This window comes from Siphateles boraxobius, unplaced genomic scaffold, assembly GCF_051911475.1.
Source record: "Siphateles boraxobius isolate OS27281-9 unplaced genomic scaffold, OSU_SipBor_1 66, whole genome shotgun sequence".
In the NCBI taxonomy this organism is placed as follows: domain Eukaryota; kingdom Metazoa; phylum Chordata; class Actinopteri; order Cypriniformes; family Leuciscidae; genus Siphateles; species Siphateles boraxobius.
The window spans coordinates 5,706,457-5,728,586 of NW_027509193.1; the positions used below are offsets into that span (position 1 = coordinate 5,706,457).

The following is a 22,130-nucleotide window of genomic DNA, read 5'->3' on the forward strand; positions in this document are numbered from 1 at the left end:
CTATATCATATGTTTAAGTCAACTGTTTCTTATAACTTTAAAAACATTTTATCATTTTACCTTCTTCTGGTAATTTTGTGGAATATTGTGTATTTTTGTGGAGATATTGCCCTGGCACAGTGTTGTTATTGTTAACTAATATTAAAACTAAAACACTTAAAAATCCCCTTTGGTCACTGAGATAAAGCTGAAATAAAATAAACTGATTTTAGCAACTAAGTTGCTAACTGAGCGACGGGTTTACTTGATTTTCCATACATCACTTTTTTGAAAAATCATGTTAAAATGTGAATATTACATATGATTCAGACTTCTGAGGAACGTTTATTTGTATCTCTCCATCATCACTGTATTGCATTGGATTATATATTTTATGTTACTGAAATAAAATAAGTTGAAGTACAAACATAACGAAAACTGGTATAGATTTAATCTAAATAGAAATATAGCCTATGATAAAACAAAAAGTAAAAGTGACAAAGGGACATGAAATTATTCAAATTTAAAGAGGTCATCCTCCGACACGATCTGGGACGACATTAAAATAAACCGATCACTTGTATTCAACCCTGGGATGCTTCTGAAGACACAAACGAGCTGTTTAAACTGGACTTTTTAAGCTGTGTAATTTACAGGATGTATTAATGGTTCAGAGACCTCTTATATGTCACAGGATCAAGGCAAAATTGATTTCTCGTTTCATGACCCCTTTAAACTATTATTACAATGAAAACTAAAAATATAAAAAATCTTATTCAAATATGAATAAATACAATGATAAATACAAAATACTTAAATATCACTGAGTATGATGCATAGAAATCCTGTCATTTATTTAAAGATAGGATTAATTGCTTCTGTTCTGCTTTGAGCAACTGTTAAATTTGGGTTGCCCAATCAAAGTGATTTATTGGCCATTTCATTTCAGGCTTAATCTGTATTTCAATACAAATAATATGTGTGTTAAAATATCATATGAAATGAGTGAAGGCTAAGGAGAGATACAACTGAATCTGAACATTTCACAACTTTTTTTTTTTTGGCATCATGTATTGCTACCATTCTTTAGTCCCATCTGTCAATTTCCCACATTTTGCATTTTCTCTTTTTTTAACTCAAGGACATAAAATACAGAACCTGTTCATCTAATATCTGCACTTCAAAAAGGGGTTTTCTTACTCAGTAGCCGATGTGTGTCTTGTTTTCCAGTACAAATATCTAACATTCTCAAAATAAGAAACATTTACATGAAAAGCAAAATGACATAAGTCTTGTTTCCTAAAACAATGCAAATCCTAATCTGGCATACTATACACACTAGACAGAATGTAAATTAGGATGCAGCCCAAGAGAAACAGTTTGAGAATTTAGTTAGAGGTCGAAATACAAAGGAAAGTACTTAATGTATGTGAGCTCTCACCCAAAAAGAGAGTCGTCTCCTAACACAGCTGCTCCCTCCACCATACATTGAGCAAGTGTCGTCAGGGGCAACTTTTTCTGTTTAGGGAAAAATCACAATCAGGTTTTTATGAGAGTAAACCATTCCAGTGCAGAAAACAGAAATAACTGAGGTGTAAGAACTGACGTACCGCGGGCGATTTGACTGATCTCTTGTCTAAATCGGTGCCTTGTTGTCCCTGCAGACAGGCAGTCAGCTTCTTATGTGTGCTATGAGAGACCTGCTTTACCAGGTCTAAACGCTTCTCCACCTGAATGCAAAATAAGCACGTATGGAAACATACAAACAGGGTAGTGTGAGATAAGAGTATAGATTACAACAGTGTGCGGTTGTGTTCACACTGATCTCAGTACAGATTTATTCTCACCTGTAGCAGGTCTTCACTCAGTACCTCTGTTTTTTCAGCTCTGTAATATTATAGAAAACAGACATTTAGGTGTTGCATGAGCAAGAGGTTGAATAATTTAGCTATGGGAGCGCCTCGGGATGACTATAATTGCCTTCTGTAAGTATTTATTAAAGCTGCAGTCCGTAACTTTTGGCGCGCTAGTGGTTAATAAACAAAACTGCATGAGTCTTGCGGGAAGAACATTGTAGCCGGAGCTACTTTTCTCTATTTGTGTCTATGACGCGTCACGCAGGTACTGCTACTCCGCAGTAGTACGACCCATATCAGTCTAAAATAGTCTGAATATAAACCCTTGTTGTAGGAGTAGCCAAAGTCCTTTTAGACAAGTCATGCCACTCGGCCGCCATCTTGGCAACGCCTCCGGGCAGCTATTTCGGACTAACAAGACCAGGCTCCTATCTAAATGAATGGGCAGAGAGTCAGAACTGCATTTTCACTGGTCACCGGGACATAAAAAACTGCATGTATAGAAACAGCAGTAAAATATGATAAAAATCGCTGAAAAAGTTTGATGACTTTGCCCCAAAATAAGGTTTAAAACACCTTTCCCCCACAGGTTATAGTTTTACTACGCATGCGCAAGGGTTCTCTCCCTCTCTGTCGTACGCGCGCTACACGGTTTGAAGCACAGTATGTGCGAGCTCTTGCTCGCTCGCTCTAGATTCCGGGAGATTTGAACTAATTTGCATCAGGGAGCCGCTATCAATATGGGGGAAACTCCCAGAACTTCCGCAAACCTCAACTGTGCGCATGCGTCAGTGGAACCAGACGATAGGCTTAAATATTTCCCACCTTGACTGTTAAAAGCAGACGATTGGCTTTCCAGCGGGAGGGGCGGGACATGTTCATACAACCGCCATCTTTGGCGTTACGGGTTGTCTCTATATAGTTGTATTGAGGATTGTGTAAGTGGCATGTCTCTATATAAATAGTCTCTGGCGTAGCATAGTAATTCAGGATAAGACAAAAACATGTCTGGAAAATGGATTCATGATGTACTCGCTTATTATATAAATTTTGTAAATTTTAAAGGTTATGGACTACAGCTAGCAGCTTTAAAACACGTACATGCCTAAACACACACTAAACAGATTTTTTGAGTGGAGTTTGAATGCAACCTTAAAAAATGTGTAAATTTGAGTTGTATTTTAAGTTAAAAAAAAACTCCGCCCCCAATCCCCCCCAGGTCACATACATTCACAAGCCATGAAAACACTTTCATGATCCCCTGTGAATGCGGCGTATTGAACTCTGGCCATTATACATTCATAATGAATCACAGCAAGTCTGAAGCCACAGCGAAGATGCAGAGCAGGTTCTCTTTCTGCTGAACCTCAGATAAGCAGCATGACCCATATGGCGCTCACATACATACAGAAGAGCAGGTTGCCATGGCAGCAAATGCTGGCGAATGAAAATAGACACAGCACATCTTCCCATTCACGATGACAGTGACTTGTTAGAGTGTAAAAGAGGATCTTGATGTACTGAGAGGAGCATTTTGTATCTAAGGTAGAGACAGTAGCATGTGTTTAAAGTTCCCCTTTTATGCTTTTCTGAATATTACAAAATACATAGAATAACACTTCTAACGTCTTAAAGTGACTTTGATATTACCTTTCATTCAGTGTGTAATATAGCTGTCTATGAATGTAAAATGTCTGCAAAGTTTTAAAGATCTAAGTGCATGACAAATAAAGCTATTGTCTCCTAAAAGAAAGACACGATTCTGAACTGCTGAAACGAGTTGTTAGTAATTCCAGTCTCACTTCATGTTACATACATACAGTATGTAAAAAAGTTGCATAATGTCAGCCTAAATGGTCTTCACTGGCTGCCCAGGAACAGTGTGTATTTTGACCCTCAAACACTGTAGTTGTTGCTGAGGTCTGGAAGAGTTTGTTTTGTGTTCTCAACATGTTGAGAAGACGCTGTTTACAGCGCTGCAAAAGCAAATCACTTTTGCGTGTACTTCAAAAGGTTGAGGACTCACACTGTTGATACAGAAAAACTGACGCCATTGGAAGATCCGGTGCTCAAATTCAGATATGGTACTAGGCATTTTGTTTCCGACATTCGCTGTAAGCGGTAGACCAATCACAACAGACTGAGCCATCTGACCAATCAGAGCAGAGTAAACCAATCACAACAGACTGAGCCAACTGACCAATCAGAGCAGAGTAGATCAATCACAACAGACTGAGCCAACTGACCAATCAGAGCAGAGTAGACCAATCACAACAGACTGACCAATAAGAGCAGAGTAGACCAATCACAACAGACTGGACCATCTGATTAATAGGAAGGTTTTATAATGGTCAAAGCATCAGCTCTGCAGACCTCTAAATGTACCTTTTCAGGTGTGTGCCTTTTTGAGAAAAAGAGGCAAGTAAATTATCTTATTATCATTATTAATAAGTCCATTATTTTTTAGATTGCGAAATTAGCAGTGACCATGTTGTGACTTTAGCATGCTGGGACATTAAAATGAATAGGCTACAAATATTTTGAATTAATATATTTAATTACAATTACTACATATTTAATTTAAATAATTATTAATATGTAATTAAAATTATTTAATCATTTAATATTTAAATCAATTATATTTTGATATATTAAATAACTAATAAACCCCTGTTTTATGCAGGTTTAAGGGAATCATACCTTCAAATTTGAGCTATTTTCATTTTTTATATATTAATTTTCACTCCAAAGGGTCTCTGAAAGTTAATACAACTCATACACGACTTTTCAAAATCTGAAGCCCTGAAATATCCCCTCCTTACACATTTTAGCAGCAATTAATAATTCAAATATAACATCCTCCTAAGCAACATTTGTCAATTTCGAGGGATTTTTACCCTTACTAACATCAAAATGCTGGTTTTCCTTCTGTTGGTGACTCATCACTCAGTCTGTCTGTTCTCTTTGAAGACGACATGAAACAGACCCTATCGACTTTCCATATAAATGTCCTTACTCTTTTTGTGCATGATTCATCAGGGCACACTATTACAAAGAAAAAAAAAGTGTTTGTTTTCATAATCTTTCAAAAAATTGTAGAACTTTCTCTGCAACGACTCTTCTAATTCAGCCTGTATGAGAAAAATAATGTTATAGAATAGACAGTTCTTACTCTGATTAGATGAGTCACAATCATAGCCATTTTAAAATAGCCAATGCTCACACCATACTATATTAATGAGCCAAGATGCTACTCCACATGCCAATCATAAATAGCCTGCAGTTATTTAAATTAGTATAAATTATAATTCCTCTTTTAACAATTCAGTTGCCATAAAATAATGTAATATATAATGCACAGACTCAAAAATTGGTGTAATCAAACTCTCCCTTCTGCTTTTGAGCAGCAGTATCCTCCTTTTTCAGGTCGATTGATTAAAAACAAAAATCTACAACAGATGCTTCAAGCTGAACTGCTCTCCTACTCTGCAAATTTCCCAAGGCATAGAAAAAAACAAACAAGCGGGCTGGCAGAGGAAAACAGATGATGCATGTGAATGACCTAGTGCTCAGAGAGAGCAGGCCTGCTGGGGCCGGGCCAGAGCTGAGGCACTGACCGGGGAGATCGTCCCGCACACATCCACTCGGCCTGTCATGAGGTTTACAAAAGCTCTCCTCCACTCACTCTTCAAAATGACTCGTGGGCAGCAGCAGAACTCTCAGATGCAGCAATTCGTTTGCAAACACCTTGCAGGGATGTTTCTTTTTTTAACAAAGGTTGCAATGCACCGCATTGATATTTCCCATTCCCGTTATTGTTCTGGTGGGGTGGACATATATTTATCAACCTTGGTGTGAACGGGCCTTTAATTCAAATTTCGTCCTGTAAAAAAATGATCATGATTTTAACAGTAAAAGACTGTAAAAATGCTACAGTGAAAAAGTGTATTACAATGGTACAAAACAGATATTAGACCTTCAATACGTTGGTAAATTAACATTATATCAGATAATTAAATACGTTTTTTTTGTAACTGTAAATTTAAGTTAAGTCTGTAAATCCTAAAATGTAATTTTTTTTACAGTAAATTTCTGGCAACCACAGCTGCCGTTTTTTTACCGTAAATGTATTTTACAGTGTAATGAGCTACAAGGGATTATATTATAGAATTTTTTTTTTTCTATTTCTTGCCACATCGTGGCTGGAACAACAACATCCAAAGTATGGCAATGATAATATCAGGTACTTATTATGTGCCTTATTTAATGTTAATGTTAGTTTCAGTGTCATCTTGCACTGGGAGAGACAATGGATAATTCACCTCAGATCATGAAAATATATGGAAAAGGAAACTCGGTGTGAACAAACAATTGCATTCTATGACAAAGATTGTTTCAGTCACTCAGTTTGTATTTTTAATATTAAGAGTAATATTTGTGAATTTGGCTATGCGTGTTACATGTTGGTGCTGCAAGAATAACATAGCTCAGGAAATAACTCAAAGAAAAATCCCCACTCATGCCTTCCACGTTGGATAATGCCTTCCACGTTGTGCATTAAAATTGTTTAATGCACAGCTAGCCATGGATTATATATATATATATATATATATATATATATATATATATATATATATAGGGCAAGGGTACAGACAAGGAGTCCCCTAACTCATCAATGCATGACCATCCTTCTAATTCTGGGAAAACTGAGTGAATGAAATCACTGCCATTCAGGTCTATATGAGCACGGTCTACTTCCAGCCAAAGATTTCCAAACTCAGTCTGTCCCGTGGCTTCCTGTGTGAGCGGGGTGGTGCCTGACACTGAGGGGACCGCAGGAACAATGTGTACGGAGCGCCCTGATCACAGACCTCCGAACAGTCAAGACAGCAGCCACACAGACTCAGCCTTTCTCCTTCCCACTTCCTGTCCCGTCTGCAAAACCTCTTCCTGCTATTGTGACTCGAGCAGAGCCAAGCCGCTGTCGGGCCGATCAGCATAATAGCCATTCTACTGCTTTTATTTAAAGACAGAATGAGACTTTATTACTGCAGAGAAGTAGTGCTGCTATCAGGGCTCTTATCTGATGCCAACAGCCCTGTGGTGGAGGGATTGTTTTTGCCATCTGTTCCTTGGCTCCACTTCTTCCTCCATCTTATTTCAAGCACTTTGTCAGGCCTACAACAGTTTGAAGACTGTTTGGCCCTTTCGAAGAATAGGGTACAAAACAAACTCACTAAAAGGAGGTCAGTTAAAGGAGTTCCTCATAATATTAAGTCATTAATGTCCCCCTGTAGTCAATATTTTTTAGCCTTTTTATCCACCAAAATAACATATTTAGACGTTTTTTTCTTTTAAAAAAATTCTTCATGCCTTAGCTTGATCAACACTATCACCCGGTCACCCTTGCCTCATTTAATATACACGGTTCTATGAATATGTAAATTAGCCCCGCCTCCACTCACTCACACCAGCTCAGAGATCCACTCGTTGACGATCACACGTTGACCTGATTGGTTGCAAAATAGTTTGTAACGTCAGAAACACCAGAAATTTCAAACTGCATTTTTGAGACTGCAGAAAATACTTGAGACTGGTTCACTGCAGAAAATACTCAGCAATGGTGTTGACTTATGAATTTGCACATGGTTTGTCTTGAAGTTTATTAAAAACGCCACGTAGACATATAAACAACATTAACAGATTGATTTTCACCACAGGGGGACTTTAGGGATGTTCTACATGAATACAGAGAGAATAAGAAAGTGATATAAAAAGACTGTGAGCAAAAAATAATTGTATTTGCCTGGACCAAAATAGCAAACAATGAAATTACGCTAGGCAAAAAATTCAGTTTACTTGCATTCTGCAACATTTTTTTCCGTCTTCATCCTGATATATCCTCTGAAGATCTACATGCAACATGATGCAGAAAGCAGAGCAGCTGTGTGTCTGTCATCCTGCATGTGTGCAAACAGCCCTCGGCAGTGAGGCAGAGAAAAGGTTCTTACACACTGCTGGAGCCTTTGACAGAAAATAAATGCGTTCTCCATTGACGGCCATTTAAAAGTAGAAATACACTTTTAAATCTAGTTTTTAAGTATCATATTTTAGTATATTGTGGTAAGCACAGGGTGACTCCTGTGAGACACACTGGTCTAGAGTCCCATTGAGGCATTCCGCAAGGATAAAAGCAGGAGTGATGACAGTTGAAGGAGAGATGACCTGGCCTGGGACAGTTCAAGTTGTTGTGGAATTATGTTATATGCATCACTGCTGCTTCGTTTCATCTTTTATTTCACCAGCCAGTTTATTATGTACACCTTGCTAATACAGGGTTGGACCCTTTTCCTTCAGAACTGCCTTCATTATTCATAGCATAGATTCAACAATGTGCTGGAAATATTCCTCAGATGTTTTGGTCCATATTGACATGATATCATCACACAGTTGCTGCAGATGTATCGTCTGCTCACAAGCGGCAACGTTCCAATCTGAAAAATGAAGCCCACCCGGAAGTGTGAAAAACTGCAATACATCGAAAATCCGCTAGGGAGAGGTCCCAAAAGGGAGCAAATGTCCATAGACCCCCATGTTAAAATGTCCGTTTTCACAGCATAAATTCATGTTTTTACAGGTTGGTCCCATGGACTTTTATTGTATTTTTCGACAGGTTCCGAGTGCCTGAAAACTGTGAGGGGGGTGAATCGTATTTAGATATAAAATGTTTAACAAATAAGGGCATGGTTAACTTTGATTGACAGCGTGATTGACAGCTGATAACGGGCTGTGCCGAGTGGAATTCCTGAAATGTTACATCTCGGCCACGATCTGACACAACACATCATACCATACCAAAAAGATTTTCCGAGGTGGCGCCACCCATACCCCCCATAAATGGCCTCAAAACCGTTCTTCAGAAAGTCTATGGGTGACGTCACAGACGCTTTGTCCATATTTTTTACAGTCTATGTCCGCTCATCCATCATGTGAATCTCCCATTCCTTCACATCCAAAAGATTCTCTATTGCACTGAGATCGGGTGACTGTGGAGGCCGTTTGAGTTTAGTGAACACGCTGTCATGTTCAAGAAACCAGTTTGAGATGATTTGAGCTTTGTGACATGGTGCAATATCCTGCTGGAAGTAGCCATCAGAGGATGATACACTGTGGTCATAAAGAGATGGCGATGGTCAGTGACACTACTCAGGTAGGCTGTGGCGTTTAAATGATGCTCAATTGGTACTAAGGGGCCCAAAGTGAGCCAAAAAAATGCAGACCTCAGTAACAAGTGGTTATTTGAGTTACTGTTGCCTTTCATCCAGCTCAAATCGGTCTGGCCATTCTCCTCTGACCTCTGGCATCAACAAGGCATTGTCAATGTTGAAAAGAGTTGTGCTGCTTAATATTTTTGTGGAAACCAATTAGAATATAAATCTTTTGTAACATCATACATGTCTTTAATGTCACTGTTGATCAATTTGATGCATCCTCAATTAATACAATTATTAATTTATTTTAAAAAATCGTACTGACCCCAAACTTTTGAACAATAGTGTATGTATACCGTAGGCCAGTGGTTCTCAACTCCAGTCCACGGGACCCGCTGCTCTGCACATTTTGTATGTCTCTCTTATCTGATACACTCAGTTCAGATCAAGGAGTCTCTCCTAACGAGCTGGTGATCTGAATCAGGTGTGTTAAATAAGGAGACATAAAAATTGGCAGAGCAGTGGGTCCCGAGGACTGGAGTTGAGAACCACTGCCATAGGCTACATATTGTCACATGCCACGGTGTAACCAGAAACGGGCATCAAGAAAGTCAATAGGTCATTCATATTGACTTTTGAATTTGTTCATATGACAGAGTTTCACTTTCACAAACACTCGCGTTTTTCCTTTGCATTTGGAAACCAGTGCTGTTTAGACACCCTAAGGCTGCGAGAGACAGATACCTAAGTCCAGCAAGGAGACACATCCATCCAATTGAAGCCTTCATTGGTTGACTACACTGCTTCAGACAGCCATTTGAGCCCGACAGGTAGTCGGACAGAAGACGAGCCTCAGAGAGCGAGCGAGATGACAGTAGCACATGTTTAAGAGGACACTTCAGTGACTCCCACAGCCCCGGTGCCACTCAGGCCAGAGGGCATTGTTCTCAGAAGTAAGATCAAAGCCAGGGCTCTGTATCAGCATGGATCTTTAAAGAGACAGACAAGGGGTTGAGCTCCTCTACGCTGTTTGTTTTCAGAAGGAGGAGTTTCCTCCTGGGATTTCTGACTTGCATTTGAACTGCCTATCACGTCAAGTGCCGAAAGCCAATTGCACAGTTGCATTTTGGGCAGACGGGATATAAACCCAAACACTGTGGTCTGACTGACCTCAAACATAGACAGGATGTGGAAGGAAGAACGGACGGACGTAGTATGTATGTGTGTGTATTTGTGACTTGTAAATACTGTATGATGTGGCCTACATCAATTTTATAAGAAGTGGATAGAGAGAGGGGTCTGTGTAGTAATCGTGTGGGAAGAAACCCATTATCATGCAAAAGCAGTTTGACACTGACATCTGTCACCATCTTTCTGTACTTATTACAGTACATGCACTGACATAGTTAAGATGCCGGAATCTAAAGCCTTAAAGATACACTTAATTTACTCTCCCATATAATTTCAAACTATGATTAACGTTAGTTTTTCTATAGAATACAAACAAGAAAAGATGTGTACATAATTCTGCAATAAGTGACAAAAAGTCATTTCTAATGTTACAAAGTTTTTCTATATAAAATGCTGGTCTTTTAAACTTTATATTCATCAAATAATCCTGAAATAAAATGTATCACAGTTTCCACAAAAATATTAGGCACAACTGTTTTCAACATTGATAATAATGATAATAAATGTCTCTTGAGCAGCAAATCAGCATATTAGAATGCTTTCTGAAGGATCATGTGACAGTGAAGACTGGAGTACTGATGCTGAAAATTCAGCTTTGATCACAGAAATAAATTACAATGACACAATTGTCCCTTTTTTTCTTTTCACAATTCCTATAACAAAAGCCTTCTAGGCAAACTGAATCAGTAGCTACATTCAATTTTTCGAATGTTTGCTCTATTGGTGGGTATTTTGATTCACCTGAGAGACTCTTTTCAGTCAGTTAATTTAAAAAAGATTTGCTCAGATTCATTCACTGATTTGTTCAGTGAATCTTTGGCTGTGCATTTGCATACTCTCTTGAGTACTTATTTTGAATAAGTAATTACTTCATGACCACTGAAAAGTGCGTTCTATATAGTGTGAGTTTGTGTAGTATGAATGTAATCTGGACATACTACATTCGGCATGTTGTCATTATCATGTGACCTACCAGCGCCAGTTTCCCTGCCATTCACAAATCCTCTCTCCTGGCCTCATGGGATAGTAAAGTGTATATTGTATGAACACTTCTGAAGTAGTGAGTCATCCGGGGACTTTTTTCCGACTCTTTTATGAGTACCGTAAATCCGGACATACTAATTTTGTCATATAGGCTACTGTTTATGGCTTACTAGTACTAGGGAAGTATGCCAGTTTGTATGCAGCCTTTCTGGTTACATCAGTTCGACTGATGTAGAGTGTTTTCTCTCAGGAGACAAAGGAGGAAAGTGATTCTAGATAATATTTAATGTCAGATTATTATAGTTCTTTTACACAAAAGAAAGCTGTACTTTTTTAAAAAAATCATACATAAAATTTACTTCCATGCAGTTTAATTCAGTCAGCAGCTTTCTACATACAGTATACCGAATTGATTAATCGCATCTAACAATTTTGTTTGGTTTATATTATATGTGTATGTGTGCACGTGTATATACTATATATATATATATATATATATATATATATATATATATATATATATTAGAACTATGTTGGTAACAATGTAACTTGCGACAATAGTTGGCTAACAATGGTTTTGGAAAACACATCCCTGAAAGGTTTAAACTGTAATTAATTAGCCTGTGTATTTTTACTAAAGTAAAAAGTCACCCATTCAGACAGCATTACTCTCTGTTATATCACAACCCCTCAACTAAAAGATACACCTCAGTGTCTGTGATCATCGTTGTATTTAAAGAGGATTAATTGACTAACAGTCAGAAAAGATGGCTATTAGTAATAACAGCCAACAAAACGTTTAATCTGAAGATGTTCAACAAAGAGACTTTAATGTGATTCGATTGTAATAAATAGAATGAAAAGGCATATTAGTCATATATGTGTTTGGTCCTTCACAGCCTGCACTATAATTCTAATCTGTTATAGTGTTAGACGTTGAAGGTAAGAAAAGGTATTCACAGGATTCAAAGCAATCCCTTCGAAAGAGAAAATGACCCTTTAAAATAAAACACGTTTTTGCGCATATACCTTTAAGGCTTCAATGCAAATTACCTCTATTATGATTGGCTAATTTCTGCTTACTGACAGTTTGCACTGTTGTTCATCAAGCCAGGCCAAGTTGCTGAATAGGCTACTGAATAGGCACTGACATGTGAACGTGGGTGGTCATACTGTATGTTCACATGCTCATGGTTGTCAAGGCATTACTATCCCGGTTTTTGTGGCTTATTTTCCATAAAAGATCTGTGAGGACTAAGCAAGGAGCTTTGCATTTTGAATGTCAGAGGACATCTACAAACTACATCAAACTGTTATATTTCAAAAGAGCAAAGAGAATCCTTTTTTCCATGAGATGTCCCCTTTAACAAGCGCCTCAAAGCTACTGGTTTTAACCCCAGGGGCGATTTTTGGATTTTAGCCTTAAGACGTTTCAGCCCCATAACAGAATATGAGACGATGTGGGATTCTTAGATGTCACCCTTGCGATTCGTCCATATCCAACCAGGCTGACTTTTTCCCTCCCAGCACAGAAATGAAAAATGGTGCAGAGGAAACTGGCAGCTCAAACTCTTCCTCCTCCTCCTCCTCCTCCTCACTCTGCACCTAAGATGAGTATATCTGATCTAGAGAGAGTAATACACTCATCTCCCACTGTGCCGCCCACTCTCCCTCTCACACAAGAGATGCTACATTTTAATAACTGGGAAACGGAGAGAAAGAGAGAGCGAGCAGGAGGAGGCCTGGAGCGTTGGCGGTGAACTGCATTTTCTTCATGCGAGACCTGCTTTTAGAGTATCTCTCTACAGAGTGTATTTATGAAAATTTCTGCCTCAAAATGCAGCGAGACACATAAGCGGTACCCTGAGATGGTAAGACGGGGAATGACACGAGGCGAGTAAAACAGAGAAACCCACTTACTGAGGGACGTGCAGTGAACTAGGTCACCACTCTGTTAAATATGCAAGAATAACTGCAAGGAACACACATTCGGAAACATCATTCATTCAGAGAGTGTAAAATCTGATTTATAAAAATAGCTAAACCTTCCTTTCCCTGCAGCACATATGCCCAGATGTCTGACCTGAAGGTAGGCCTACAACATCAAATGCAAAGCCTATCAAATGATGTGCAAATGATTTTGCTCAGATGATACTCTTTCACAGCTGAGGAGCTTTAATGGAGTTCTCAGTTGTGTTTTAAAAAGGGTCCTATTATGCGTTTTTACATTTTCAACTGTCTTTGGAGTGTAATGCTGCTGTTTGAGAATGAAAAAGGTCTGCAAAGTTACAAAGCACAAAGTCACTCGAAAGAGTGTTATTCTCTATATCAGTGTGCGCTGTTTCCGAACTCCCTGAAACTCTTATGTTTTCTTCCAGGAACGAACACATCACAATTTCCCTCATTTAGATAATTTATGCCCCAGTCATATGCAAATTAAAGGGGCTAGTTTGAGTTAGTTAGCGGTGTTGAAACTCACGGTTATGGCAAGGGGTGTGACATTTCCCAAACATGCTCAAAGCGGTCGACCAATCACGACACATTGATCCAGCTGACCAATCAGAGTACATTGTGCTATTCAGAAGGAGGGGCTTCATAGAGACAGGAACTAAACAGAGTGTTGCTGACAGACTGGGAAGAGAGGTGCTGCAACACTGTCAAATATGGGAAAAATAATGTGTTTTTGATCATTCGAGCATGAAAACATATTCTAGTGGACCCCAAAAACAAAATCAAGACTTGCCACTGCAGAAGAAGATCAACGCCTACTTCATCATTGCAACTTTGATGTAATATAGTGGCGTGTTAGTGAGATGACGAGGAGAGAACAGCGATACAGGATCACTGGACTAAAAATAACATTACCTTCCAAAGGATCCTAATGCAAAATGGTCTATTTATTTTAAACAATGTCAATGTCAACAATATCTGTTGAGCATTAATTATTTGGACATGATTTAGACATGGACATATGAAACAAAAAAAGAGAGCTTTTTGGCAGCAAATACTTAATATGGGTTTGGTTGATACAGGGATAAAAAGTACCCCATGTGTGAAATGAAATACTATGCTGTATCTTTAATGCTGTGAGCCTAATTTTCTGCTAGAGGTCCTGGACATCTTGTTCAAATACATGGAATCATGGATTGGATCAAATACCAACGGATAAAAAATCAAAACCTGACAGGCTGTGCTAGAAATCTTATAATGGTCCCTGTTTGGATCTTCCAAAAGGACAGTGATCCAAAAACAAACATCAAAATCAAAACAAAAATGGGTCACTGAGCACAAAACCAAGCATCTGCAATGGCCATCCCAGTCCCAGACCTGAACCCAATAGAAGATGAGTGGGCTGACCTGAAGAGAAGAAGCGCCAACATGGTTCTGGGAATCTGCAGGATCTGGAGAGATTATGTATGGAGGAATGGTCTCTGATCTCTTGTCAGTTGTTCTCCAAACTCATCAGGCATTATAGGAGAAAACTCAGAGCTGTTATCATGGGGAAAGGAGGTTGCAAAAAGTAATAAAAGGGTGCAAATAATGTAGCCTGGCTAACGTCAGACTCAAACTCATTGAGACGTGGGTCTGGGAACCACATGTTCTTTTTCTCGCATTTGAGGCGTGGTTTACGAATGTCCAGAGCCGTTTATTGGGTGCTACGAATGTCTATCGAATGCGCCTGTACGTAGCTCATAGCCAATCGTTTCAATTATACCAGATGACGTTTGTAGAGCGACAGAAATTAGACGAGGAGGAAGACAATGGGTCAGAGATATATGTGTACACGATGGCGTTCAGCGACTATTGCCGTTTGTGCTGCATCGAAAGGTAACTTTGCGTTTGCTGCCATGTTGGATCCATAGGTATAAACAAACTGCTTTGGTGTGTCGCATAGACGTCGTCATCGTCTTGCTGCTCCCTCCCCGTTCTGTGATTGGTCCATGGAATCCAGACTGCCTAGCAGCGTGAATAAAATCGCTCTGCGCACAAGGCAGCATGGAGAAACCCAGGCTACAAATAATGTCTTTTGGAGAAAAACATTTATTTCATAATAAGCCCCCCCAAAAAAGAAAAGTAGCAAAAGGCATATTTACCAAGGGGGCAAATAATTCTGACCAGCACTGTAAATTCTGTATAATGCTACAATCAACAATTTTCACCATAAGTTAACCGTGAGAGCTGTAATAGTAAAAAAGTGCTAAAAGTTTTCAAGGCAGTTCCACATAATACTTGGCTATTTCAAAGATGTCAGCCAATCACAGCAGTGGGCGTTTACACTGAAGTCTCTCAGCAGACACGCCCCTTCAAACAGAGCTTTCAAATCAGAGGATAAAATCAGGGTAGGAAAAATGCCTTTTATTTCTAAATTATGACAATTTCTGATGTAATCATACTAAGATTATAAGTGCACCTCAGAAAGCATTATAAAATAATAAAATAATGCAGTTCGTGACCCCTTTAAGTATCAACTTAAACAGATGTTTCTCCTACGACTCTTTAGGAGGAAAAAAGGAGACGCAAATGAGACAATTTCTGAATAAGTAAATATATACGGTAGATACAGAGCTATATCATATATTTGGGTAGGATAGCATTTAAATGTAGAAGAATCTGATAACTGAAATCATTTTGTATCTTGAAAAATTGTAGCACCATTTGAGAAGTTATGAGGTCTAGATTGAAGACAAATGAGAACTTAATTTACTCTCATTGGTACCCAAGAAACAATATAGATATAAGTCACAATGAAACGAAAGTAGCATCAGATCTTTTCTTCCCTATTGTAAGATACATCCAAGTGAAACGGATTAATGGAAAGAAAAAGAAAGTAGTGCAGGGACTTGTTTCTATCCACCGTTTGTTGATTGGATGTTGATTTTTTATTAAAAAGTAATTTATTTATTAAAACAGGCATGGGTGACTAAATCATATTATATATATTATATAATAAATACATATAATAAAATAATAACATGCATTCAGAAAATGTAGGAAATTACCTATGGGTAATTACTCAATTCTTATAGGTTTGAGCTGTTTTAACTTAAAGTGACTTGCTCTGACAAATCTGACATATGTCAGTGCCATTGTTTTGTCTCAAGATGCACCATAATGTTTCTAAGGCATGTTTATAAAAGCTACTTAAATGTCCTAACTAAACTAAGGCTTAATCCTAGCTTAATCTAAAACCTGTCTGTGAAACCAGGCCTAAAGTTTGATTATGAAGCTATGCTGCATATTGAACAAATTATCTTCCCTAAAAATAATATGCAACCATTTAATTACGGTATATTTCTGTAGGGTGCATTTGAACCTCTGATATTAGAAGTACAGGGCTCTGCTTTGTCTTTTCACCTTCCTGCAATAACAGGATGTAATTATCAATATCAAGTAGGCAGCATGCTGTAGATGAACAGGCTTTGAAAACGAGATGCATGGTTACTAGGCAACCAAATGTGAGATTCCTATATCATTAACAGCCAAAACAAAGTTCTGGAAAAAAAAAATGGACAGTGACAGTGAGATGAATACAGATATAAAGGGGGAATTTAGCGAGAGGAAAAACAAAATGGAGCCTTGAAACAAGCATAGAAAAGATCAGCCAGATCTGTAGCGTTCATCAATCAATCCAGGAGGAAACAGACTAATTTATTGTCAAATTATACATTAGATATGGTAAACCTTCAAGTATAATGAAAAAAAGAATGGTTGAATAAGTGAATAACATAGAGACATATAGAGGTATTAAAATAAATGTGGATATATATAGCGTAACTAAATGTGGAATAATCTGATTAGGAAAATTTGAGTTCATACTGAAATTGTACCTTTGAACACAATTTGAAATCAGTTATTTTTTCATTTTAGTTTAATTACAGTAGTTTAGGTTTTGGTAATTTAGTCATTTTTACTATATATATATATATATATATATATATATATATATATTACCTATATTTCTATTTAGCTTCTATTTCTGTTTTACTAATTAAAATAGTACTTACAGTACTATTTTAAGTTAGTTTCTAGGTGTTTTCACGCCATATCATTATTACCGTAATTACGAGATTATGGCTTGTAAAAAGCATTCATGTCTTCGTAGAACCCATAATTAGAATTTGTAAACTAGTAATTTTCTGAGAGTTCTGACCACCTGTTCTACCACCTGACCACTGCAGATTCATATTGGAATCGATAGTGTTGACATAGAAAGGCATAATTCTGAGTGAAAGGACGTGACCAGCGCGTGACGTTGTCATCTTGTAATTATGGTAATTACAGAATTTAAAGCTACAATATGTAAAAAAAAATTGCCGCTAGGGGTCGCTAACCTCTTACAATAACAAAGGCGTAGGTTGATGACGAGTAAGCTGAGTTATAGAACTTGTCGTCAATGATCTAATTATGTTTATGAATGAGTGAATACATTGATGTTTTAAACACTGTGGTATGAAGCAGGGCGCGATTGCTAATGAGAGACAGATATCAGCACCACACAAGAGTCCCGCGGATATTAAGGAATAAGGACATTTCATTCTACCAAACTACCCGCAAGCGCTGAATTACTTTTCAAAGGTCAGTTAATAGACGAATGAAACTTGTGAGGTAACGCAGTGCTGTTTCACTTGGTCTACACTATCACACTTAACTGCATTTGAGTGTGTTGAAAGTTATAATGTTATTCTATGTGTCAGTTTGTCAGGTATGAGACTAGCAGTAAGCTAGATCACCATTAGAATAACATAGGCTACTGATCATTTTCTAACATTTCATCATGTTGAGCTATATAACATTGATTAGTTGTCTAATAAAGTATCTCGGTCAAGTTGAAGTTTGTCACGGACGTGGAGCTCTCGGTATCTCGAAAACGCCACGCTGATATTGATCCTCGTTCTAGTTCTCCTTTTGTCCCAAAGTCTGCTTGCCATGGTCCATAATGTTTGAATGAAACAACAACAGCGTGAGCGTGCCGCTAGACGTAACGCAGTTGTCCACGTCTGTCGCCATGGTTACTATTAGGCTTGGGCGGTAATACGGTAATATCTTATACCGCGGGTTCTAAAAATAGCAACGGTATCAGTTTCAATACCATCATACGGTCATAAAAAATACAATGCACTTATATAGGAGACAAGGATTAAATATTAAATATAATTTATTTAATGCCTAAAAATGCGTGCGTGGTAGTCATCACGTAATAGCGTGGAGGAGAAAGAGAGAGAGAGGCGGGAAGATTGCGTGTCGCGCACTGAGTGACCTGGTCTCGAATAAGAACACAACTTCTGCAGTTTGGCAGTATTTCGGGTTTCGACCGAACGAGAATGGAGAGGCGGTAAATACGGACGAGGATATTTGACAATTGTGTAACAAAAAGGTGACCGCGAAAGATGGAAATACCATCATACAATACCATACGAAACCACCATCCACTCACTGCTGCGAGGATGGACCCGAGTTCACTCCACAAGAAGCAAGTGGATGAGACTCCCAGAACATAGTCTCATAACGGTAAGCATAAAACGTGCAGAGAGTTCCCCAGGGGCAGGGGTTCAAATTTAAAAAAAGGGGGTATTTATATATGCTTGCATCACATAAATAAATTATATTTAAAAGTAGGCTATATTAAAATAGAGAACCATTTTTTAAATTGTAATATTTTTTCCTGCACACTGAAAAAGGCACGCGCCGAAACGCATTTGTGCAAATAAAACAATTTATGCATAGTGCGGCCTCTTTCCTTTTTATATATTCTAATCATCGGGCCAGCATTCTTAACATTTAAGTTTAATCATTGAGTCAAGCCTGCTCCTATTTCCATTCTTTTAATATTTTTTCCTGTATTTTTTATCAAATAAATGCAGGCTTTATGCGCATAAGGAACTTATTTAAAAAAAACGTGCATGCAAATTTGAACAAATGGAATAATATACATTAATGGACTTATTTATTTATGCATTCATTCGTTTATTGAGGCCTGTTCATTCATGCATTCGTTTATTTAGGACTAGTCATTCATTCATTCATTTATTTAGGCCTATTCATTAATTCATTCATTCGTTTATTTAGGCCTATTAATTCATTCATTCGTTTATTTAGGCCTATTCATTCATTCATTCGTTTATTTAGGCCAATTAATTCTGTCATTCGTTAAACGAATGAATACATTTTCTGGAGAAAAATGCTGCCGGGTGTTTTCCCCGGATGTCGCGAGTGGCACGAAAGTACCACTTATGCATTATATGACTACTTATGCCTTATATGTTTCAAAGCAGCTTGTTTCAAAGTAAACATGCTGGTTTTTCTAGTGAAAAAACTTGACTAGATTTGATGCCACTTGCCATTCGTTCCTATTCGCACTGTGTTTATTTTTTATTATTTAATTGATTCAGGTATTTTTTGTTATTAAAAGTTGTTTGGGCGGTGTGATTTAATTTAATTGATTTTTGTGCGAAAACTGTTCTGGATGTTTATGTTAATTTAATTATGTTTGACTGTTGTATTTCACTTTTTTATAAGCTGCTATTTGTTGTTAATAAAAGTTGTTAATATTGTTGTGCATGTTATTTTGTTAATGTTTCAGTATTAGTGTTAGGTATTGAGTTTCTGTACGGTTTAGGCACAAGCCAACAGTTTGGTGACGCTGTCTGAGCCTTACGTCATAATTTTTAATTATTCACGGTAATACCGTATACCGAGGTAAAATAGGGAGGTTTGACGGTATCAAAATTTGGATACCGCCCAAGCCTAGTTACCATAGCTAAAAAAAATATATATATAACTATATTTTGTGACTCCGCTTCAACTGCTGGCACTTGGCTAAATGTTTGTAATTGTAAGTTGAATAAATCTTTTTGTATTGCTAGCACTAATCAGTCAGCAGCTGTACGACTGAACCATTTTCAATTTCAGTAACTGTATAATGTTCTCAAGCAGCTAAGCTGACGGCCGCACCAACATTCTCCCACTCAGCAATCTATATTTTATTGCAAACTTCTGCAAAGTCCAGCCAAAAGAACAGCTTTCAAGCTTTTACATCTATGAGAAGGCAATACTTCGACTTTGCAGTGTTAAGTTTCTTTCTTTTTTATTCTCTTCTTGGTTCCTTCTATAACTGCTCATTGAGAAACATGGATATGTTTCATGCATATAAGAACTTGAATAATTTAAAAAGGTATTTTAAAAAAAGCATTCAATGTCACTTCGGGGAGCCAAGGTGTTACCAAATGCTTGTGCATGTTCAGATTATCCAAAGAAATTGAGCACAGAACATGTCATGCTTTAAGTTTTAAAAAGCTAATCATTTTTTGCTCCAATACATTTCTTGTGATGCAAAACAAATACACAATATGTGCATATTCTTGATGCATGCAAATGAGGTTCAAGGTCGGGAACCTTCTGAACAATTTCATCACCAACAAAAAAAGCCCCCAGAGTGCCCTGCATGTTTCTGAAGCCATCAAGAGCAGTTAGCTACTGAAGGGCGGCAATTTAGCAGTTATCCAAATCATATGCTCTGTAAGTGCTCCAAATGAGCGAATGAGAAATGGATGAGTCAGTCAAATAATGAGCGCTGATTAATGCAGGTAAGGAAAGTCCTGCAGAGTCAGAAAACCATCTCCCTGATTGAACCAAACGTCCAATCAAGCATAAAATCCAGACTGAGAAGGCCTTGTTAGGCCTCAAGAACTGAATGATCCCCAGATAGCATACATATCCGGCCCTCATCTGGGCCAACTATGGCACACATGACTCAATTCTGGCAGCGGCAAAGGTCGTGTGGGCCATATCTGCCCCACACACAACAAGCCGGTTTAGTATGAGTTGTGGCTTGCTGTGTTTGGCCCAGATGTGGCCCATGTGACCTTTGCCACTGCCAGAACTGAGCCATACGTGCCATAGTTGGCACAGATGAGGCCCGGATATGTATTCTATTGCCGGCTACAGTCAGGTTGATTCGGAATTTGGTAAACTGAGGTCGGAAACAAGAGTAATCAAATTATATTATTCTATTGACAAAAAAGACACACAAATACATTGAAATCCATTCATACTATATTGGCTTGATATTTTAGGAAGAGGGTTTCTCACATTGGGGATCATCATATTTGGGGGCATCAAAAAGTCAGAAAACCCCTGTATAAGAGCAATAAGGTGACTGAACAGTCAACAGTCCCTACTCAGTAACCCTAGTCAATCTGGGTTCGATTTGCAACTGCAAATGCTTGCTTGTGGTCAGAGGAACGTCATGAGAAGCCTGTGTGCCAACTCAGCGGTAATGTATTCCGGCTTGAGAGTGTGTGCTTTCTGAGCCAGGCAGAGGGGCGAGACAGATTGACGGAGACAATGAGTGCAAAAGAGGACTGTCCATTCCAAACAGTGGATTCGTTCGGGTAATTGGACCGTGCATTAGAGAGGGGCCGCCTGCCCTTAATTGCTCTACAGACATCTATTACTGCGCAGCAACGTGTATTATTTCAAAAGGCCTGGGCTTTGGAACAAGAGCAGGGAGTGAGAGAGAAAAAAAAGGGGGAAGAGTGTCGGTTGGTGGCTACACGGACCTGACGCTAGAGGTCTCAGCTAATATGTTCTGTTCCGGAATGTTCTGGAATCTGTGGAAAGAATCTTGACGCGCTGTATTTATCAATTACACTTCAAAGTTGCTTTATGATGTCCACACAACATTCATCCAGAAGGTTACTTTGGAGCAAGTTCAATTTGAAGGGCACATATCATGAAAATCTGACTTTTCCCGTGTTTAAATGCTATAATCGGGTCCGATAAGCCGATCAGATTTCTACGTCAGAAGGGAACCTTAACATATTATTAACGCCTCTTAAAGTTTCCATCCATGGCGGCGCCATTTTGTTTTCGCAAGAAACAAAACAGTGTAACCAGTTCTAACGCAATG

General features: G+C 38.3%; 1 protein-coding gene across 7 annotated transcripts in view; it reads right to left on the reverse strand.

Moving 5' to 3' along the window:
* Window positions 1–22,130, reverse strand: part of arhgap44a (Rho GTPase activating protein 44a) — a 61,967-nt gene that overhangs the window by 31,625 nt on the left and 8,212 nt on the right. For all 7 annotated transcript variants that reach the window (XM_077211760.1, XM_077211754.1, XM_077211753.1 and 4 more), the window contains exons 2-4: window positions 1,827–1,866; window positions 1,590–1,709; window positions 1,421–1,497 (exon numbers count right to left, since the gene is read on the reverse strand). In XM_077211760.1, the coding sequence (XP_077067875.1) occupies window positions 1,421–1,497; window positions 1,590–1,709; window positions 1,827–1,866 (237 nt within the window). The remainder of the gene's footprint in view (window positions 1–1,420; window positions 1,498–1,589; window positions 1,710–1,826; window positions 1,867–22,130) is intronic.